Source organism: Symphalangus syndactylus, chromosome 20 (assembly GCF_028878055.3).
Source record: "Symphalangus syndactylus isolate Jambi chromosome 20, NHGRI_mSymSyn1-v2.1_pri, whole genome shotgun sequence".
In the NCBI taxonomy this organism is placed as follows: domain Eukaryota; kingdom Metazoa; phylum Chordata; class Mammalia; order Primates; family Hylobatidae; genus Symphalangus; species Symphalangus syndactylus.
In genome coordinates, this window is record NC_072442.2 from 28094758 (window position 1) to 28118045 (window position 23288).

At 41.7% G+C, this 23288-nt stretch overlaps 1 protein-coding gene across 2 annotated transcripts in view; it reads right to left on the bottom strand.

Annotated features, from left to right (window-relative positions):
• Positions 1-23288, bottom strand: part of TAOK1 (TAO kinase 1) — a 169195-nt gene that overhangs the window by 25421 nt on the left and 120486 nt on the right. For both annotated transcript variants that reach the window (XM_055257474.2, XM_055257475.2), the window contains 4 exons: positions 17955-18191; positions 15093-15221; positions 7795-7998; positions 2958-3197 (listed from right to left, as the gene is read on the bottom strand). In XM_055257474.2, coding sequence (XP_055113449.1) covers positions 2958-3197; positions 7795-7998; positions 15093-15221; positions 17955-18191 — 810 coding nt within the window. The remainder of the gene's footprint in view (positions 1-2957; positions 3198-7794; positions 7999-15092; positions 15222-17954; positions 18192-23288) is intronic.

Sequence of the window (23288 nt, forward strand, 5' to 3'; positions counted from 1 at the left end):
GAGCCAAGATCATGCCACTGCACTCCAGCCTAGGCGACAAGAGCGAAACTCCGTCTCAAAAAAAAAAAACAAGGCCGGGTATGGTGGCTCATGCCTGTAATCCCAGTACTTTGGGAGGCTGAGGTGGGCGGATCACGAGGTCAGGAGTTCGAGACCAGCCTGACCAACATGGTGAAACCCCGTTTCTACTAAAAACACAAAAATTAGCTGGGCATGGTGGTGTGCGCCTGTAATCCCAGCTACTTGGGAGGCTGAGGAGGGAGCATTGCTTGAACCTGGGAGGCGGAGGTTGTGGTGAGCTGAGATCGTGCCATTGCACTCCAGCCTGGGCAATAAGAGCGAAACTCCAGCTCAAAAACAAAACAAAACAACAACAAAAAACATTGTGCCAGGAATACTGTAATCATTCCACATCCCTGCCTAATGAGAAAAAATAACTCTGAAAAATTTTTCTTTAACAAGAGTAAAATTAATGCTTATACTAAGAATAAACTATATCCCTCAATGTGTGACTCAAGTGAAAGCGAGATGAATGCAAGTTATAGTTATTTCTACTCATTTAGTGCTGACAAAGCATCATCTGGATGGCAGCTGAAGAAACAGCGGAGTAGGCAGCAGATTTTCACCCGACCCTTTCCATAGAAACAGCACCCCACCCCCACAAATCCTAATCAACATAAATAAAATGTTCCAACTGCAGTCTCCTCTCCTCTATCAAACACAGTTGATGCTATATTCTAAATTCTGCCTCCGCTACTAAAGGAGAAAATTGAAAGAGGCAACGATTACTTAAGTAAATAGAAATGTGATGACTTGGTGTTAAAATGTTCAAGTTGACTAAGTAAATAGATACATGTAAATATGAAGAAAATGGTGATTTTTCTTCCCTAACAGGAAACCTTGAGCTCACTTGTAATCAGAAAGGCATTTTATTTAAAGTCTGACTATGATAATGAAGCTTTATTTTCTCCTCACTTTTAACGTACTATCTGAGAGAATCGGATTACAGTTTACAAGCTTTAAAACGGAAAGGTCCTAATGACAGAAAGAAACGGTTAAATGTCAAACACCTATCCATCACCCAAGCCCCACAGAAATGCAGTCATATCAGATTTACGGTATGACTTTCAGTTCAGTTTATTCCTCGGTGCTGTTGGCTTTAAAATCCTAATCGATTTTGCTGACATGTTGGTTTAAAAATCTTTTCATGGGAGATTGTCTATTCTGTAGTTAAATGATTATGTATCTCCCCACTGCAAAAACAAAATAAATCTAAAAAATCATTATAATTCTAATTTTTCTAAGCATTAACTAAGGAAGGCTATGTTAGTAGTCAACATAACTACTCTGTAAATAATAATCACCTATTTTGAAGACATAGCAAGGTGAAATTTTACTCACATTCACATGAAAACAATAAAGCATCTTAACATTGTTTCTATATTTTGTTCAGGACAGCTTGTTTGAATGGAGTTGGGTGGGCATTGGGAATACCATTGAGTGTGTTATAGCTTCTAGATTTTGACACTGATTACCTCTGTGAATGAATTTCATTGTACTCCAGCACAGTTATTCAGAGTAAAACCAAGAACCATTTTATAGTTTAAATATCAAATAGCTTATAAAAAGGGCTGGGTAGGAGTACAGGGGAAGCTTTAAATAGGAAATACTGTGGAAACTGGACTTTACTGAATATAAATAAAAGTTTAAAATGTACGGATATGTACAGAGCAATTGAGGTGCTTATCATCGATGACAGACTATAGTGGGTGGTTTTGTATATTAAGATTCATGTGGGCCAGGTGCGGTGGCTCACGCCTGTAATCCCAGCACTTTGGGAGGCCGAGGCAGGTGGATCACGAGGTCAGGAGATTGAGACCATCCTGGCTAACACGGTGAAACCCTGTCTCCACTAAAAATACAAAAAATTAGCCGGGCATGGTGGCGGGCGCCTGTAGTCCCAGCTACTAGGGAGGCTGAGGCAGGAGAATGGCGTGAACCCAGCAGGCAGAGCTTGCAGTGAGCCAAGATCACGCCACTGCACTCCAGCCTGGGCAATGGAGCGAGACTCCGTCTCAAAAACCAACCAACAAAAACTTCAGAATTGTTAACTGCAGTTGACTTTGACGGAGGGAGATGGACCAGGTGGCTGGAGGAACAAGCATAGAGAAGAAAACTTTTTTCTTGTTTTTTTTTTTTCTAACTAGTAGCTGTGCAGCTTTAAACTTTTTACTTTATAATGCACTTTCATATTTTTAAATCTTGTGCAAGTCATATTTACAGCAAATTAGGGTTCTAAAATTTTACTTAGAACAACAGAGAGAAGCCAAATGGTAAGCTTGTTGACATGTAGAATATAATATTGGCCTTGGACATTTGGGTAAATTTTTTTTTTTTTTTTTTTTTGAGACAGGGTCTTGCTCTGTCACCCGGGCTGGAGTGCTGTGGTGTGTTCTCGGCTCACTGCAACCTCTGCCTCCTGGGTTCAAGGGATTTTCCTGCTTCAGCCCCCCGAGTAGCTGGGACTATAGGCATGTGCCGCCACACCCAACTAATTTTTGTATTTTTAGTAGAGACATGGTTTCACCATGTTGTCCAAGCTGGTCTTGAACTCCTGACCTCAGGTGATCCACCCGCCTTGGCCTCCTAAAGTGCTGGGATTACAGGCGTGAACCACTGCACCATGCCCTTGGGTAAGTTTAAAACAAGAATCTTGATTCTTATCTACGGGCACTTCCCATGGTTAAAAGTTTTGGCCACTTTTTTGTACTCTGATGAGAAATACATAAGCAAAAGACTGTAGCAACAGGCATTTAACATTAAAGTCAACCAAAGATGCTAAAAATGAAAAGAAGCTTAGTTAATTTCTTTATGACTAGACATCATCTTAAGACTTTTCCTGTTTACATGGATACCTTTTCATTCTCTTCCCTGTTGTCAAAAAGGGCTAACCATACCTTCAAACTCTTAGGCTGTTGTCGAACTTCCATGACATGCTTTCGTCTTAGTTCTCGTTCTCTTCGCTTATTATATTCCAGCTGGTTAGTGAGCTCAGTTTGATGCTGCAATCTGATCAACTCACAGCGCATCTTCTGAATTGTGTTGAGGTGGCGGAACTCCAGTTCTTGCATAGATTCGTGCTGTCGGAGTAGCATGGCATGCTCCAAGTCCTTCTGAGTCTGTCTTTTGTTTAACTCCTAATCCATAACACAAAAGACAAAGGTATAATTTACTGCTGTATAATGCCAGAAAAAAATCCTAATTAACAGAATAACCAGTAAACAGATGTAATTAACCCTGTTATTCAATTATAGTTGCATAGTAAATATTAGGGTTGTGACTTTTACCTCTTTAAATGGGCAATTAGTAGCACAAATTTCCTTATCATATTCATTTACTGTTTATTCATATTATTGTATTGCCATTAGCTTAAGACTAAATCTATATCAAGACGTTTAACATTCTTCTTTTGTATACTTCCTAATTTTATATTTGAAGAGGGCTCCTAAGTTATCCTTTCAATTCCTTCAGAGTATTCTATTCAATTATTTTACACGCAGTCTACTCTGGTTAGTGTAGTGATTAAGAACATGGACACAGCTGGGCGCGGTGGCTCATGCCTGTAATCCCAGCACTTTGGGAGGCTGAAGTGGGCGGATCACGAGGTCAGGAGATCGAGACCATCCTGGCTAACAGGGTGAAATCCCGTCTCTACTAAAAATACAAAAAATTAGCCAGGCATTGTGGCGGGCGCCCGTAGTCCCAGCTACGCGGGAGGCTGAGGCAGGAGAATGGCGTGAACTCAGGAGGCGGAGCTTGCAGTGAGCTGAGATCATGCCACTGCACTCCAGCCTGGGTGACAGAGCGAGACTCCCTCTCAAAAGAAAAAAACCATGGACAGTAGAGAGCTATACTGCCTGTATTCTAAATTCTGGCTCTGCTACTTGTGAGCAGTGAGACCTTCACTTAAACTAATTGTGCTTTAGTTTCATCATTTCTCAAATGCATATAATAATATAGCCATTTCACAGATTTAATGTGAAGATGAATCAGTTAATAAACAAAAAGTTCTCAGAATAATACCTAGCACATGGTACTCAATAAATGTCATTCCTTTATTTTAGACCTCACAGGGGTCTAAAAATTTTTTAAAAGAGATTCTAAAATTTTGTTTCATATTGGAAGCAAGTAAACACATACATATATAATGTGAAAGTCAAACTTGCTCCTTTTGCCTTTGCAGACTCTCTCCCCAGAGGCCAACAGTTTAGTGCATGTGCTTCTCAACCTTCCCCAAGTTTATTCGGATTAGTCTATTTTACAAAAACATACAGTTTTGAAAACTGAACAACAATATATGTTTTAGGCACATAACTAGCTTTCTTCATGTAATAATATAATATACACGTATCTGGATCAGACCAGTACATAAAAGATTTTTTTTTTTTTTTTTGAGACTGAGTGTCACTCTGTCGACCAGGCTGGAGTGCAATGGTACCAACTTGGCTCACTGCAACCTCCACCTTCTGAGTTCAAGTGATTCTTCCTGCCTCAGCCTCCTGAGTAGCTGGGACTACAGGCACGTGCCAGCAAGCCTGGCTAATTTTTGTATCTTTAGTGTAGATAGGTTTTCACCATGTTGGCCAGGATGGTCTCGATCTCCTGACCTCGTGATCTGCCCACCTCAGCCTCCCAAAGTGCTAAGATTACAGGCGTGAGCCACTACTACCCGGCCTGCTCAGCCAATTAAAAAAAATTTTTTTGGCTGGGCACGGTGGCTCACGCCTGTAGTCCCAGCACTTTGGGAGGCCGAGACAGGCGGATCACCTGAGGTCAGGAGTTCAAGACCAACCTGGTCAACATGGTGAAACCCAGTCTCTATTAAAAATACAAAAATTAACCAGGCCTTGGTGGTGCATGTCTGTAGTCCCAGGTACTTGGGAGTCTGAGGCAGGAGAATGGCTTGAACCTGGAAGGCAAAGGTTGCAGTGAGCTGAGATCACACCACTGCATTCTAGCCTGGGCGACAGAGTCTCAAAAAAAAAATTTGTAGAGACAGGGTCTTGCGATGTTGCCCAGGATAGTCTCAGACTCCTGGCCTCAAGTGATCCTCCCACCTCAGCCTCCCAAAGTGTTGGAATTACAGGTGTGAGCCACTGCACCCAGCCAGTACATAGAAATTTTTAAAGTTTCATTGTAACCTACTGCTTTGTGACGCCTTAATTCTTTCAATCATTCCTCTGTGGCTGGACATTTAAGCTGTTTTTCCATGTTTCACTTTTTTTTTTTTCAGACAGAGTCTCACTCTGTCACCCAGGCTGGAGTGCAGTGGTGTGATTTCAGCTCACTGCAACCTCCGCCTCCCAGGTTCAAGCAATTCTCATGCCTCAGCCTCTTGAGTAGCTGGGATTACAGGCGTGCACCACCACACCCAGCTCATTTTTAAAATATTTTTAGTAGAGACAGAGTTTTACCACGTTGACCAGGCTGTCCTCGAACTCTTGACCTCAAGGATTACAGGTGAGAGCCACTGCTCCAGCCCATGTTTCACTTTTATAAACAAAGTTTCAATAAATACCTATGTATACTGTATCATAGAATCATGTTATTATTTCTGTAGGATAGAGTTCTAGAAGTGGATTTGATGGATAAATGCTATGTGAGTATTAAATTTTAAAAGCAACTGTTAAATCATGCTCCAAAGGGGCAATATCAATTTATATTCTTACTAGTAGTGTCTGTTAACACATGCCATTACTAGGATTGAATGTATCAATCTTTTACATTTTTCTTACATAATGGATGCAACTGTTTGAATTTATTTAGTAAACTCGCACAATTATGCTATATTACAAGCTTATTTCAACACACTCTCAGAAATAAATTTATCTATACTCACAGGTATCCTAATAATGAGAATAATTTTTTTCTTTTCTTTTCGTTTTTTTCTGAGATGCGGACTTGCTCTGTCGCCCAGACCGGAGTGCAGCAGCGCGATCTCAGCTCACTGCAACCTCCACCTCCTGGGTTCAGTTGATTCTCATGCCTCAGCCTCCTGAGTAGCTGGGATTATAGGCGCCCGCCACCTCGTCTGGCTCATTTGTTTGTATCTCTACTAAAAGTAGAGATGGGGTTTCACTATGTTGGCCAGGCTGGTCTCAAACTCCTGACCTCAAGCGATTCACCTGCCTTGGCCTCCCAAAGTGCTAGGATCACAGCCATGAGCCACCACACCCAGCCAAGAATAACTGTTTTCATTGGCAGAAGAGTTTCTACAACATTTACCCAATTAATAATTACATGATGATAAAAATGTATTTAAGGGCAACATACACTTCATGGAACCCATTTCAGGTCAGAAGCAAAAACTGCCCAGTGAATTTCCTCATATGTAAAAATCAAGGCTGGCCGCTGTGGCTCACGCCTGTAATCCCAGCACTTTGGGAGGCCGAGGAGGGTGGATCACCTGAGGTTGGGAATTGGAGACTAGCCAGGCCAACATGGCAAAACCCCGTCTCTACTAAAAATACAAAAATTAGCTGGGTGTGGTGATGCACGCCTGTAGTCCCAGCTACTTGAGAGGCTGAGGCAGGAGAATTGCTTGAACCTGGGAGGTGGAGGTTGCAATGAGCCGAGATTGCCACTATACTCCAGTCTGGGCGAAAGAGCGAGACTCTGTTTCAAAATAAATAAATAAATAAAAGTAAAAATAAAAAATAAAAATCAACATTTTTAACTTTTCATTTGTGGATTGGTTAATATTTATTGAATGCCTACTATGAATCAGAAACTGGAGATATAAAAAATTGCATCAATTCTGTGATTTCATACAACTTCCATTGTAGTGAGGGAGTCAGGAACAACCTCCCTACCCTGCAGAAACACATGGTTTTGTGAACACACACATGTTCATGTGAGAAAGAGAAGTGCAAAGAAGAACATATGTATTTAGTTAGTTGTCTGTCTGTTTGAGACAGGGTCTTGCTCTGTAGCTCAGGCTGGAGTGCAGTGGCATGATCATGGCTCACTGCAGCCTCAAACTCCTGGGCTCAGGCAATATTCATGCTTCAGCCTCCCAGGTAGCTGGCACTACAGGTGCACACCACAACACCCAGCTAATTTTTTTGTATACATATATTTTTTGTAGAGACAGGGATTTGTCATGTTGCCCTGTCTGGTCTCAAACTCTTAGGATCAAGTGATCTGCCTGCCTTGGCTTCCCAAAGTGTTGGGATTACAGGTACTATACCTGGCTGCAAAGAATATTTAAAGAAAGCAGAAGAATGTGGTGAAGGCCAGGCATGGCAGCTCATGCTTGTAATCCTAGCACTTTGGGAGGCTGAGATGGGCAGACCACATGATGCCAGGAGTTTGAGACCAGCCTGGCCAACATGGCAAAAGCCTATCTCTACAAAAATACAAAAATTAGTTGGGTGTGGTGGTGCACACCTGTAATCCTAGCTATTTGGGAGGCTGACACATAAAAATCACTTGCACCCAGGAGATGGAGGTTGCACTGAGCCAAGATGGAGCCACTGCACTCCATACTTGGTGACATGGAGAGACTCTGTCTTGAAAAAAAATTTTTTTGGTGGTTAAGAAAGAGATTTTGAGGAAATGACATCTGAGTAAAGATATACAGGGAGCAAACAATCCATGTGAATATCTGGGGAAGAATGATTCAGACAGAGGCAAGTATAAGTGCAAAGTCCCTGAGACTAGAATGGAATTGGAATATTTTCAGGAAAGATTCTTTTGATAAAGGATTTAAAATTTCTCATCACTCAAACTTACCTCCCTGACAAGGTCCTGCTCTAAGTTATGACGCCCAAGTAACATTCTTCTCTTGAAGCGACGGCATTCCAGCTCTAGGTATTGTCTTTGACGTCGAAGAAGGTTAGCTTCTTCTTCTGCTTGGAAATGCTGTATATTCTCCTTCTGCTTTGAAAGCCACTCCTGTTTTTCTTTTTTTGGGGTACTCTGGTTTTCATTTAGCTCCTGGCAACATAAAAAACAACTCAGGTAAAAACAGGCTGGGCACGGTGGCTCATGCCTGTAATCCCAGCACTCTGGAGGCTCAGATGGGCGGATCACCTGAGGTCAGGAGTTTGAGACCAGCCTGGCCAACATGGCGAAACTGTCTCTACTAAAATACAAAATTAGGCTGGGTGCGGTGGCTGACGCCTGTTAATTCCAGTACTTTTGGAGGCTGAGGCGGGCAGATCATGAGGTCAGGAGATCGAGACCATCCTGGCTAACACGGTGAAACCCCGTCTCTACTAAAAATACAAAAAATTAGCCGGGCGTGGTGGCGGGTGCCTGTAGTCCCAGCTACTCGGGAGGCTGAGGCAGGAGAATGGTGTGAATCTGGAAGGCGGAGCTTGCAGTGAGCCGAGATCTCGCCACTGCACTGCAGCATGGGCGACAGAGCGAGACTCTGTCTCAAAAAAAAAAAAAATTAGCTGGGTACAGTGGCATGGGCCTGTAGTCCCAGCTACTCAGGAGGCTGAGGCAGGAGAATTGCTTGAGCCCGGGAGGCAGGGGTTGCAGTGAGCCAAGATCACACCACTGCACTCTGGTGAGACTCCATCTCAAAAACAAAACAAAACAAAAAAGCCACCACCACCAACAACAACAAAAAACAGGCGTCAGGTTCAATGGCTTACGCCTGTAATCTCAGCACTTTGGGAGGCTGGGGCGGGCAGATCCTGAGGTTGGGAGTTTGAGACCAGCATGACCAACATGGAGAAACCCCGCCTCTACCAAAAATACAGAATTAGCCAGGCATGGTGGCACACACCTGTAATGCCAGCTACTTGGGAGGGTGAGGCGGAGAATCGTTTGAACCCAGGAGGTGGAGGTTGCAGTAAGCTGAGATGGCACCACTGCACTCCAGCCTGGGCAAAAAGAGGGAAACTCAGTCTCAAAAAAAAAAAAAAAAAAATTAGCCAGGTGTGGTGGCGCATGCCTGGAGTCTCAGCTACTTGGGAGGCTGAGGCAGGAGAGTTGCTTGAACCTGGGAGGCAGAGGTTGCAGTGAGCCAAGACTGTGCCACTGCACTCCAGTCTGCGTGACAGAGTGAAACTCCGTCTCAAAAAAACAAAAACAACACAACAAAAACCCCATAAAAATTACCTACATGAATATTATCATTTTGCATCAGTAAATTTTAAATAAAAGTTCTTGGCTGGGCACGGTGGCTCACGCCTGTAATCCCAGCACTTTGGGAGGCTGAGGTGGGCAGATCACCTGAGGTCGGGAGTTCAAGACCAGCTTGACCAACATGGAGAAACCCCATCTCTACTAAAAAATACAACATTAGCCGGGCATGGTGGTGCAGGCTTGCAATCCCAGCTACTCGGGAGGCTGAGGCAGGAGAATCACTTGAACCTGGGAGGCGGAGGTTGCAGTGCAGTGAGCCGAGATCACGCCATTGCACTCTAGCCTGGGCAAGAAGAGCAAAACTCTGTCTCAAAAAATAATAATAATAATAATTTAAAAATAAATAAATAAAAATTAAAATAAATAAATAAATTTCTTAATTGTGTTTCTTCTCTAATGCTCAGGCAGGGCAATGACCTCTAGAAGGCAAGTAGTATTTACATCTTTCTTTTTTTTTGAGACAGAGTCTTGCTCTGTCGCCCAGGCTAGAGTACAGTGGTGCGATCTTGGCTCACTGCAACCTCCACCTCCCGGGTTCAAGTGATTTCTCCTGCCTCAGCCTCCCAAGTAGCTGGGATTACAGGCATCTGCCAGCATGCCCAGCTAATTTTTTGTATTTTTACTAGAGATGGGATTTCACCATGTTAGCCAGTATGGTCTCGATCTCCTGACCCCGTGATCCACCCACCTCGGCCTCCCAAAGTACTGGGATTACAGGTGTGAGCCACTGTGCCCGGCCTTCAGATCTTTCTTGAGTAACCCACTCAATCGGAAAGGAAAGACAGATATGTACACCAGAAAACATGTGTACCTTTTGTCTCTGCACAGCCACGTTTCTGATGGTTCCTAACTTCGAAGTACACAATGATTGATTAATAAAGTAAAACACACCCTTCTTTAAAACCTCCCCAAGAAGAGACAGAAGATAGTACTTTCAGGTAAAAATCACGAGTGAACTAGGACACAAATACAGTTAAACATCTTGCTTCTTGGTTTTTGACATCCTTGATGCTAAGTTTTTGGCAAAATTATGGAAGGACTCAACATAAGAAAACTGGAAATTATATGGAAAATAAACAAAACCATGGGAGAATAGAGACCTACTTTATGAATGGTATTTAATTTTCAGCATTAACAACTGCTGAACAAATCAAAATTAATGATTTTCCACACTGTTTTACATACCAGCTCATAAACTATCTCAATAAGAATGCATTTATATTGAGCAATGTGAAAAAACTGGCAATATACTCAATGGAGCAAACTGTAGAATTTTTTTTTTTTTTTTTGTTAGATCAAATTTCACTCTGTGACCCAGGCTGGAATGCACTGGCACGAATTCAGCTCCCTGCAGCATGGACCTCCCAGGTTCAAGTGATCTTCCCACCTCAGACTACTGAGTAGCTAGGACCACAGGTGTGTCCCACCACGCCTGGCTAATGAATTTTTTTTTTTTTTTTTTTTTGCTAGACACAGGGTCTCAACATGTTGCCCAGGCTGGTCTTGAACTCCTGGGCTCAAGCGATCCTCCCATCTCAGCCTCCCAAAGTGCTGTTACAAGCATGTGCCACCCACACTCTGGCCTTGATACTCTTTTGGTAAAAAATATACTAGTATTAGCATTCTGTCTGTGGCCAGGCTTGGTGGCTCACATCCGTCTGTAATCCCAGCACTTTGGGAGGCCAAGGCCGGAGGATTGCTTGAGCCCAGGAGTTTGAGACCAGTTTGGAGAATATGGCAACACTGTTTCTACAAAAAATAAATTATAAAATTAGCTGGGCATGGTGGTGTGAGTCTGTGGTCCCAACTACTTGGGAGGCTGAGGCGGGAAAACTGCTTCAGCCTGGGAGGTCAAGGCTGCAGTGGGCAGTGTTGTGCCACTGCACTCCAGCCTGGGTGACAGAGCAAAACCCTGTCTCAAAAAAACAAAACAAAACATCATCAACATTGTTCAGAATATAAATAGCTCGTTTCTTTTTCTTTTTTTTTTTTTTTTTTTTTTGAGACGGAGTCTCACTCTGTCGCCCAGGCTGGAGTGCAGTGGCACAGTCTCGGCTCACTGCAAGCTCTGCCTCCCAGGTTCACACCATTCTCCTGCCTCAGCCTCCCGAGTAGCTGGGACTACAGGTGCCTGCCACCACGCCTGGCTAATTTTTTGTATTTTTAGTAGAGACGGAGTTTCACCATGTTAGCCAGGATGGTCTCAATCTCCTGACCTCGTGATCTGCCCTCCTTGGCCTCCCAAAGTGCTGGGATTACAGGCGTGAGCCACCACGCCCGGCTAATAGCTCATCTTTCTTCGTATAGGATCATTTTTCAGAGACTACTAGACCTCATTCATGGTCTTTCTCTTTAGTTAATAAAATATTCAAACACATACAAATAAAAAGCACATAAATTAGTACTTAAGAGTTTATGTGTATGCACGCTATGGGAAGAGAAAAGAATACCATGGGCATACATGTAGACTATATATCTAGTTATCTTTTTCTTTTTCCAGGCAGAGTCTAGCTCTGTCGCTCAGGCTGCAGTGCAGTGGCCCAGCTCACTGCGACCTCCACCTTCCAGGTTACAGGGATTCTCCTGCCTCACCCTCTTGTGTAGCTGGGATGACAGTTGTGTGCCACCATGCCTATCTAATTTTTTTATTTTTTTAAATTTATTTTTTGAGACAGAGTCTCGCTCTGTCACCCAGGCTGGAGTGCAGTGGCACGATCTCGGCTCACTGCAACCTCTGTCTCCCGGGTTCAAGCAATTCTCCTGCCTCAGCCTCCTGAGTAGCTGGGATTATAGGTATGTGCCACCATGACCGGCTAATTTTTTTGTATTTTTAGTAGAGATGGTGTTTCACCATATTGGGCAGGCTAGTCTCAAACTCCTGACCTTGTGATTTGCCTGCCTCGGCCTCCCAAAGTGCTGGGATTACAGGGGTGAGCCACCGTGCCTGGCCATACCTGGGTATCTTTTTCAAAATCTTCTGCCAGGGAACTCTCCCCTCCAAGACTCTGATATGTCCCTTCCTCTCTACTGAGAATCATTATTCTAAATGAACACAAATACATACATAAAAACTTAGCTTCTAAAAGAAAATGAATTTATTTGTTTGACTATATGGTATATGCCTAAAGGATTATCTAAACAAACTAATCCATAAAGCTGAAGTCTCATTTCACTGGAAAACAAAACAACTGCATTTTGTTGGAGATTTATTTATAGTTGGAAACTCTATTTACTATTGTTTCAAACTCAAACTTCCAGTATAGAGTTTGGCTTTTGAATTACAGTCATGGGAATATACTGCAAATTATACCATTTAGAGTTGGAAAAATCTTATCAATGAAGCTCACTTGGCAAGGTATAGAGCAAGTCTTTGTGCCACCAATATGTACACAACAAGACATACATATCTGATTATAAGGCAAATTCCTACACAAACAAAAATCATTAATATCAAATTGATTATACTTATTTTATCAAAATCGATTGATGTATCACAGTATGCTAATTAATTATATGAACTAAAAATTTCAATCATCCTGTAAGACAGGGGGGTAAATTAAAAGACATATCATTTTTCTGTCCTAGTGACTATCTTGAATAATGATCCTCTTTAAGAAGTTGTCGGGCCAGGCACGGTGGCTCACGCCTGTAATCCCAGCACTTTGGGAGGCCAAGGCGAGCAGATCATGAGGTCAGGAGATCGAGACCATCCTGGCTAACATGGTGAAATCCTGTCTCTACCAAAAATACAAAAAATTAGCCGGGCGTAGTGGCGGGTGCCTGTAGTCCCAGCTACTCGGGAGCCGGAGGCAGAATGGTGTGAATCTGGGAGGCAGAGCTTGCAGTGAGCTGAGATTGTGCCACTGTACTCCAGCCTGGGTGACAGAGCAAGACTCTGTCTCAAAAAAAAAAAAAAAAAAGTTGTCGGCTGGGTGTTGTGGCTCACGCCTGTAATCCCAGCACTTTGGGAGGCCAAGGCAGGTGGATCACGAGGTCAGGAGCTCAAGACCAGCCTGGCCAACATGGTGAAACCCTCGTCTCTACTAAAAATACAAAAGTCAGCCAGGCGTGCTGGCAGTTGCCTGTAATGCCAGCTACTCAAGAGGCTGAGGCAGGAGAATCACTTGAACCCAGGAGGCAAAGGTTGCAGTGAGCCGAGATCATGCCACTGCACCCCAGCCTGGGCAACAGAGTGAGACTCCATCTCAAACCAAACGAAACCAAACCCAACCAAACCAACCAACCAACCAAACAAACAAACAAACAAAAAGCAGCACAAGAGCTGGGAATGGTGGCTAACTCTTGTAATCCCAGCACTTTGGGAGACCGAGGTGGGTAGATTGTCTGAGGTCAGGAGTTTGAGACCAGCCTGGCTAACATGGTGAAACCCCGTCTCTACTAAAAAAATACATAAAAATTAGCCAGGCATGGTGGCACACACCTGTAATCCCAGCTACTCAGGGGGCTGAGGCAGGAGAATCCTTTCAACCTGGGGGGAGGGGAGGCTGCAGTGAGCCAAGATCACACTACTGCACTCCAGCCTGTATGACAGAGACTTCCATCTCAAAAAAACAGGGGGGCAGGCAGCACAAGAAAGGGCAAACAAATATGAAACCCTGTAGCCACAAAGAAATAATCAGCATATTCTACTTAAAAAAAAAACCTGATAAGCATATATCCCCCTTATTCTTATTCTACATTTAAATTGGCATAAAAACAATTTATTATAATCTTCTGATCCAAAAGTAAGACATTATTGTTTACTTTTAAAGTAATGAATGTGATCAGGTACGGTGGCTTATGCCTATAATCCCAGCACTTTGGGAAGCCAAGGTAGGCAGACTGCTTGAGCCCAGGAGTTTGAGACCAGACTGGGCAACATGGCAAGACCCTGTCTCTACAAAAAATAAATTTAAAAATCAGCCACGAGTGGTGGTGCGTGCTTGTGTTCCCAGCTACTTGGAAGGCTAAGGCAGGACTGCTTGAGCATGGGAGGTTGAAACTGCAGTGAGCTATGATTGTGCCACTGCCCTCCAGCCCATGGAACAGAATAAGACTGTCTCAAAAAATACATAAAAATAAAAACATAAGGCCAGGTGCGATGGCTCATGCCTGTAATCCTAGCACTTTGGGAGGCTGAGGCAGGCGGATCACAAGGTCAGGAGATCGAGACCATCCTGGCTAACATGGTGAAACCCCGTCTCCACTAAAAAAATACCAAACATTAGCCGGGCGTGGTGGCAGGCGCCTGTAGTCCCAGCTACTCGGGAGGCTGAGGCAGGAGAATGGCATTAACCCAGGAGGCGGAGCTTGAAGTGAGCCGAAAGCACGCCACTGCACTCGAGCCTGGGTGACAGTGCAAGACTCTGTCTCAAAAATAAATAAATGAATATAAAATAAAAACATTGGCTGGGCGCGGTGGCTCACGCTTGTAATCCCAGCACTTTGGGAGGCCGAGGCGGGCGGATCACGAGGTCAGGAGCTCAAGACCACAGTGAAACCCTGTCTCTACTAAAAATACAAAAAATTAGCCGGGCGTGGTGGCGGGCGCCTGTAGCCCCAGCTACTTGGAGAGGCTGAGGCAGGAGAATGGCGTGAACCCGGGAGCCGGAGCTTGCAGTGAGCTGAGATTGCGCCACTGCACTCCAGCCTGGGTGACAGAGCGAGACTCCGTCTCAAAAAAAAAAAAAAAAAAAAAAAAAAAATTAAAAAAGTACATTTTCAGGAAATGATTCATTTTAGATCCTACTCAACTAAATAACTCAGTTAAGGGTAACTGATTATAATCAATGTCATCATTTAAACTAATACCCATTTAGTGACCACAAACAACAAAAGATAATTTTATCCTAATGCTTCTATGAGTTGGTCACCATTGGATATAATTAATAAGCAGAAAATTTACTTGAAAAGTTTTGTGACATAAGTACCTCTTTAAGCTGCTCTTTTCGAAGTTTATACTCTCTTTTCTGGGACTCGAGAAAACTATTCAGTTCTTTCTTCTGTTGGGCCTGAATATGTTGCTGAAATTTTTTCTCTTCATTGGACATCACTTTAGCCTATATGAAGTTTAAAAAATGAATCAAATTTAGTTAAGTAGATAGATTTAAAGTAGCGGTTTAATACACATCACTAAGAATATCTTATATTTTCCAAGAACAAGAAATCAGTGGAAACATTACCAAAATAAAAGACTAAACCAAATTATAAACGTGCTACTTGGCATCCTTATCATTTGAACTTCATAGAATCAGTAAGATGAAACTCATTTTTGAAATGTTGATCTCTTACAGGGTCAAAAATGTTGTCGACTTTTTATTTCATTTAACAGAAGTATACCCTCCTCCCAACCCTCGATCCCTCAGTAAAACAAAACAAATGCTATATTTTATTTCTGATTCTATATGCAATACATGTTCATTGTAGAACATTGACAAAATACAGAAAAACAAGAAACATCTTACATAATTTTGGCATCCAGAGATAACTAATGTAAACATTTTGGTGCATATCTTTTGTAATTTTTTTTTTTTTAATTATTATTTTTGAGATGGAGTCTTGCTCTGTCACCCAGGCTGCAGTGCAGTGGCACGAGCTCGGTCATTGCAACCTCCGCTTCCCGGGTTCAAGTGATTCTCCTGCCTCAGCCTCCCGAGTAGCTGAGACTACAGGTGTGTGATACCACACCTGGCTAATTTTTGTATTTTTAGAAGAGATGGGGTTTCGCCATGTTGGCCAAGCTGGTCTTGAACACCTGAGCTCAGGTGATCCACCCACCTCGGCCTCCCAAAGTGCTGGGATTACAGGCGTGAGCCACCGTGCCCGGCCTCTAATTTTTTCTATAAATGTTCATGTCTCAAACACACACACATACACATACACCCATATATTTGTATGTATATAATTAAGTAGGTATTGTGGCTCATACCTGTAATCCCAACACTTTGAGAGGCTGAGGTGGGAGGATCACCTAGCCCAGGAGTTCAAGACCAGCTAGGTAACATGGCGAGTGCCTGTCTCAAAAAATATGTTACAGGGTCTCACTCTGTCATCCAGGCTGGAGTGCAGTGGTACAATCATGGCTCATGGCAGCCTCCTCCTGAGCTCAAGTGATCTTCCCACCTCAGCCTCCTGAGTAGCTGGAACTACAGGCGTATGCCAACATGCTCAGCTAATTTATTTTTTTTTTTGTGGAGACAGAGTCTTCCTATGTTGCCCAGGCTGGTCTTGAACTCCTGGGCTCAAGTAATCTTCTCACCTCGGCCTCCCAAAGTGGTGAGATTACAGGTGTGAGCCACTGCACCCATCCTGGTTATATACTTTTAAAACAAATTTGTTACCACATTGCATATCTGCTTCAGGAACTGTTTTCCTAAATATGTTCATATCGCCTTTTCCCAAGCTATTAAAAATAGTATCTGTCAAGTGTGGTGGCTCACACCTATAATCCCAGCACTTTGGGAGGCCAAGGCGGGAAGGTCACCTGAGGTCAGGGATTTGAAGACCAGCTTGATTAACAAGGTGAAACCCCTTTTCTACTAAAATAAAAATAATATAAAAATTAGCCAGGCATGGTAGATGAAAAATTAGTCAGGCATGGTAGATGCACCTGTAGTCTCAGCTACTTGGGAGGCTGAGGCAGGAGAATTGTTTGAACTTGGAGAGCAGAGGTTGCAGTGAGCTGAGATCACGCCACTGCACTCCAGCCTGGGCAACAGAGGGAGATTCTGTCTCAAAAAATAATAAAAATAAAATAAAAAATAAAAAAATGAAAATATCCAATGCCCAGAGGATTTTAAATATGTATACATTGTTTCATCAAATTATTTCAAAATCAAATATTTATTTATACTATAAATTATTTTGTCAAAGTCCCTACTACTATAAGAATGGTTCTTTTTTTGTGAAAAGGGAGAAGAGGGTAGCTATGATAAATAATGCCTCACTGCAGACTACCAAGACATATTTTAATGATATTGTGTGAATTTACTGAGAAGTCTACCTTCTACTTGACAAACATGGCTATCAAAAAAAAGTAAAATAATGGGACACCAAAAACATTATAAGAAAAGGTTTCACATAACAAAAATCCTAAAAACTAAACTTTTATCATGTAAAATAATGACAATTATTTGTCAATAACCAAATGAACTCAATCTGAATCTGAATCTTTCATAACTTATAATCTCCAACATTATCTGTATTTATTACAGTAATCTTAAATCATTCTGATATTAAAATGCTGCCAGAAATTCAAGGGTAGTTTCCAAAAAATACAAAAAAGAGAATAAAAATGACTTTTTGAGACCTAAATCACCTAATGATAGGAGATTTAGCAAACTCCTCAGATAATCAGGAAACGAAAAGCTTAAAATAACTGAGTAACTTACCTATTGTGACACTATAAAACTATCAAGAATCAGGAAATGGTCCCATGTCTTATTAGTTCCCAGACCTAGTACTTGATATTAAAACACATCAATTTTTCAGACTCAAAATTTTGTTGGCTATTACAAAAACTATAAAGTGGACTACTCCAATGAATACTTTTAAGACTGATTTGTTTTAAATGATGCACACACAAAATTAGTGAGAGATAAAACACACAGGTGCCACCCTTTTTTGTAATATCAATTTACAGAAACCTTTATATAAGTCACATAAATGCTTCTCCTTTTCCCCAATTTGCTTGGTTCATAGGAACAGATACACTAACATCAAACTGCCATGTTGGTTAATTCTGAGACATTCAAAACCTAAAATAAGCAAAGTAATAATACTGAATAATCCACCTCTTTCTCCATAGCAGCCTGGTGTTTCTTGATAAGTTTCTCCATTTCTGCAGCAAAATTGTTACGCTGAGTTTCAAGATCTTTGTCTAATCTGAGGCGATGTTCATCCATCTCAGCCTTTAGCTTATTTTCCAGAGTCATCAGTTGCTTTTGATGTTGTCGCCTCATTCGCTTATAGCCAGACATTTGTTCTCTAAGCTCAGAGTCCTGCTCATGTTCTTGCATTTGCCTTGTAACCTAGACATACAAATAATGGAAGGAAAAGAAGAAAATAAAACATTCCTCTTTGAAAAGCGTTTTAGACCATTCTATATTAACTAAGTAGGGAATTAGTGTAAAATATCCCAATGTTAGCAGATTCCAAGGAAATTTCCAACAAGTCTTTTAAAGAAATTGACTGGTTCTAAAATTTATATGGGGATATAAAAGAACATAGAATATCCAAAACAATCTTGAGGAAAAAAAAATATTTGGAGGACATGAAGCACTATAGTAATCAAGACAACGTGGTACTGGCTTTAAGATAGGCTAATTAGATCAAGGAAATAGAATAAAGACTAGAAAGAGATCCACATATGTTCAACTGATTTTTCTACCACGAAAGTCAAGTTAATTCAGAGGATAGTGTTTTTAGCAAATCCTGCTGAAACAACTGGCTCTTTACGTAGAAAAAAACAAATAAGCCTTGACTCCCTATATCACTTATGTCATACATAAAAATTAATTTGAGAAGGATCATTTGACCTGAATGTAAAACCCAGAATCAGAAAGCAGAAACACAAAATATCTTTATAACCTTGGAGTAAGCAAATACTTCTTGGGCAGGACACAAAAAACACTGACCACAAAGAAAAAAAAAAACAAACCAAAATTTAAAAATCAATATAAAATACACATGACATAAAATTAATCACCTTAAAATGAACAATTCAATATGTTTAGTATATTTACCAGGCCATGCAACTATCACCTTTATCTAGTTATGAAGCATGTTTATCACCTCAGAAGAAAATCCCTTACCTATTAAGCAGTTGCTCTCCATTCTCCCCTCCTGGTAACCATCAATCTGCTTTTTGTCTCTATAGATATACCTATTCTGCATATTTCATATAAGTAGTGTCATATAATATATGAGTTTTTATAGCTGGTTTCTTTCACTTAGCATGTTTTTGAAGTTTATCCATCTTGTAGTATGTATCAGTATTTCATTTCCTTTTATAGCTGAATAAAATTCCACTGTACATATATAGCACAATTTGTTTATCCACTCATCCATTGATGGACATTTGTGTTCTTTCCATCTTTTGGCTACTGTGAAAACTGCTGCTGTGACTGTGTGTACATGCACTTGTCTGAGTACCTGTTTTCAATGGCTTTAAAAAATGTTAATGTTTTGATTGACAAATCATAATTGTATACATTTATGGAGTACATGTGATATACTGATATACGTATTCAACATATTAAATTAAATCAATCTAACATATCCATCACATTCCTTATGCATCATTTTTTATGGTGAGACATTTGAGATTTACTTTTAGTTATTTCAAAATATTCAATATATTATTGTTGACTATAGTCACCCGGCCATGCAAAAGATCTCCAAACCTATTCCTCCTATCTTTCTGAAACTTTGTACATTTTGATCAACAACTCATTTCTCTCTCTCCCTAAATTCTAGTAACTATCACTCTACTCTCTACCTCTATTCTATGAGTTCAACTTTATTTTTCTAGATTCCACATAAAAGTGAGATCATGTGGTATCTGTCTTTCTGTGCTTGCCTTATTTCACTTAGCATAATCCTCCAGACTCATTCATGTTCTTGCAAATAACAGGATTTTTCCTTTTTAAGGCTGAATGGTATTCCATTGTGTATATATGCTACATTTTCTTTATCCACTCATCCACTGATAGGCACTTAGGTTGATTCCATGACTTAGCTATTGTGAATAATGCTGCAATGAACATGGGAGTGCAGATATCCCTTCAACATACTAATTTCAGTTCCTTTAAATATGTACCCAGAAGTGGAATTACTGGATCATATGGTAGTTCTTTTTTTTTTTTTTTTTGAGACGGAGTCTCGCTCTGTCGCCCAGGCTGGAGTGCAGTGGTGCAATCTCGGCTCACTGCAAGCTCCGCCTCCCGGGTTCACGCCATTCTCCTGCCTCAGCCTCTCCGAGTAGCTGGGACTACAGGCGCCCGCCACCACGCCCGGCTAATTTTTTTGTATCTTTTTAGTAGAGACGGGGTTTCACCGTGGTCTCGATCTCCTGACCTAGTGATCCACCCGCCTCGGCCTCCCAAAGTGCTGGGATTACAAGCGTGAGCCACCGTGCCCGGCCGGTAGTTCTATTTTTAGTTTCTTGAGGAACCTCCACACCATTTTCCAAAATGGCCATACTAATTTAGGTTATCACAACAATGTGTAACAGTTCCCCTTTTTGCCAATACTTGTTATCTTTCATCTTGTTGATAACGTTTTCAATTCTTTTTCAAAGACAGGGTTGGTGGGTTGCCCACGCTGAAGTACAGTGGCACGATCTCGGCTCACTGCAGCCTTTGCCTCCTAGGTTTAAGTGATTCTCCCACCTCAGGCTCCTGAGTAGCTGGGACTACAGGCATGCACCACCATACCCAGCTAATTTTTTGTATTTTTAGCAGAGACAGGGTTTCACCATGTTGGCCAGGCTGGTCTCGAACTCCTGATTTCTTTTTTTTATTTTTTGAGATGAAGTCTCGCTCTTGTCCCCCAGGCTGGAGTGCAATGGCACAATCTCAGTTCATTGCAACCCCTGCCTCTCAGGTTAAAACAATTCTCCTGCCTCAACCTCCCGAGTAGCTGGGATTACAGGCGCCTGCCATCACGCTCGGCTAATTTTTGTATTTTTAGTAGAGATGGGGTTTCACCATGTTGGCCAGGCTGGTCTCGAACTCCTGACCTCGAACTCCTGACCTCAAGTGATCTGCCTGCCTTGGCCTCGCAAAGTGCTGGGATTAGAGCTGTCAGCCACTCTGCCCGTCCCACCATTTTATATAAGTGACTTGGGTTATCGGTGGATTTTGGGATTTGTGGAGGGTCCTGGAACCAATCCCTCACAGATACTGAGGGATAACTGTACCTTCTTTCAGACGATTAAGGCAGGTGTATAGAATTGTAAAAACTCTTCAAATTGAGTACCTAAGATCTGTGCATTTTATTGTATGAAAAAAATCCAAGGCAGAAGAAGGTAGACTAAGTTATGGTATATAGCACTTATAATGAATAATATAAGTAGTATTAAATACTTATATTTAATATAAGTATTTAATATTTAATACTATTTATATTTAATACTACTTATATTTAATACTAATATTTAATACTACTTATATTTAACATAAATATTTAATATTTAATACTACTTATAATATAAGTAGTATTAAAAAACTACTTATGCTCTGAATATTTTAAGTGAAGTAAATGAAACTACTGGCTTTAAAAATATAAATCTTTTTCAGATTTTTGATTCATTAAATCCATAAATTTAAAATGCCCTTAATTGATATGAGGAAGCCAAACTTTGGGAGAGAACACTTTCTTGGGAAACATTTAACTTATGCCAAGTTACCAAGAGGTTTTCCTTTGAGCTGGTCCTTCTCAACATATTTATCAAAACAGTCATGCAAAAATTAAGCAATCTTTACCATTTGCTCTGTTCAAAGTCTTATTTACATGTTGCAGAATAGTAGGAATAACCTGACTTATGGTAAGGTACTACGTTCCCGACCCCACATGTCATACAGATTCATGAACTACAGCATAGGATTTATAACATCTGCTTATTACATAGTTGAGAAGTCAGATAGCTATCATATCTTTTTTTCCCCCATCATATTTTCTTTTCTATTTTTTATTTTTCAGTTTTTGATACAGAGTCTCGCTCTGACGCCCAGGCTGGAGTGCCATCGTGCGATCTCAGCTCACTCCAACCTCCGCCTCCTGGGTTCAAGCAATTCTCCTGCCTCAGGCTCCCAGGTAGCCGGGATTACAGGTGCCCGCCATCATGCCCAGCTAATTTTTGTATTTTTTAGTAGAGATGAGGTTTCACCATGTGGGCCAGGTTGGTCTCAAAACCTGACCTCAGTTGATCCACCCGCCTCAGCCTCCCAAAGTGCTGGGATTACAGGTGTGAGCCACCACGCCTCGCCTCATTTCCTCATTTCCTTCCTTCCTTTCTTTTCTCTCGCTCTTCTTTTCTTTCCTTCCTTTTTTTTTTTTGAGACAGGTCTGGCACTGTCACCCAGGCTGGAGTGCAGTGGCGTGATCTCGGCTCATTGCAACCTCCATCTCTTGGGCTCAATCAATCCTCCTGACTCAGTCTCCCAAGTATATGGGACTACAGGCACATGCCATGATACCCAGCTGAAATTTTTTTTTTTTTTTGAGATAGGGTCTACCTCTGTCACCCAGGCTGGAGTGCAGAGGGACGATCTCAGCTCACTGCAGCCTCCGCCTCCCGGGTTCAAGCGATTCTCCAGCCTCAGCCTCCTGAATAGCTGGGATTACAGGCGCACACCACCATGCCCAGCTAATTTTTCTAGTTTTAGCAGAGACAGGGTTTCGCCATGTTGGCCAGGCTGGTCTCAAACTCCTGACCTCAGTCAATCCACTTACTTCAGCCTCCCAAATTGCTGGGATTAGAGGTGTGAGCTACCGCACCCCGCCTGAATTTTGTATTTTTTGTAGAGATGGGGTTTCACCATGTTGCCCAGGCTGGTCTCAAACTCATGAGCTCAAGTGATCAGCCCACCTCAGCCTCCCAAAGTGCTACAATTACAGGCATGAGCGACCACACCCAGCCTTTCCATTATGTTTTCTAATAGCCTACTTTTCTTATGGTATCTTAATGTAATTTCGTTGTATCCTTAGTATCCTTTATCATGCTTTGGTTTTACTTATCTGTCTGATTAGGATTTTAAGTGCCCCATTATAGCATCCTTGTAATGAACAGATAATCCATATTATTTGGAAAATCAGAATGACATTTAGAGTATAACAAATTGCACTGCTTACCATTTCCAATATTCCCCTCTTTCTGGTTAGCCTCACACAATATATTTCCTTACTGTCCACATTCTTTTTTTTTTTTTTTAAGACGGGAGTCTTGCTTTGTCGCCCAGGCTGGAGTACAGTGGCATGATCTCTGCTCACCGCAGGCTCTGCCTCCCAGGTTCACGCCATTCTCCTGCCTCAGCCTCTCAAGTAGCTGGGACTACTGGCTCCCGCCACCACGCCTGGCTAATTTTTTGTATTTTTAGTAGAGATGGGGTTTCATCATGTTAGCC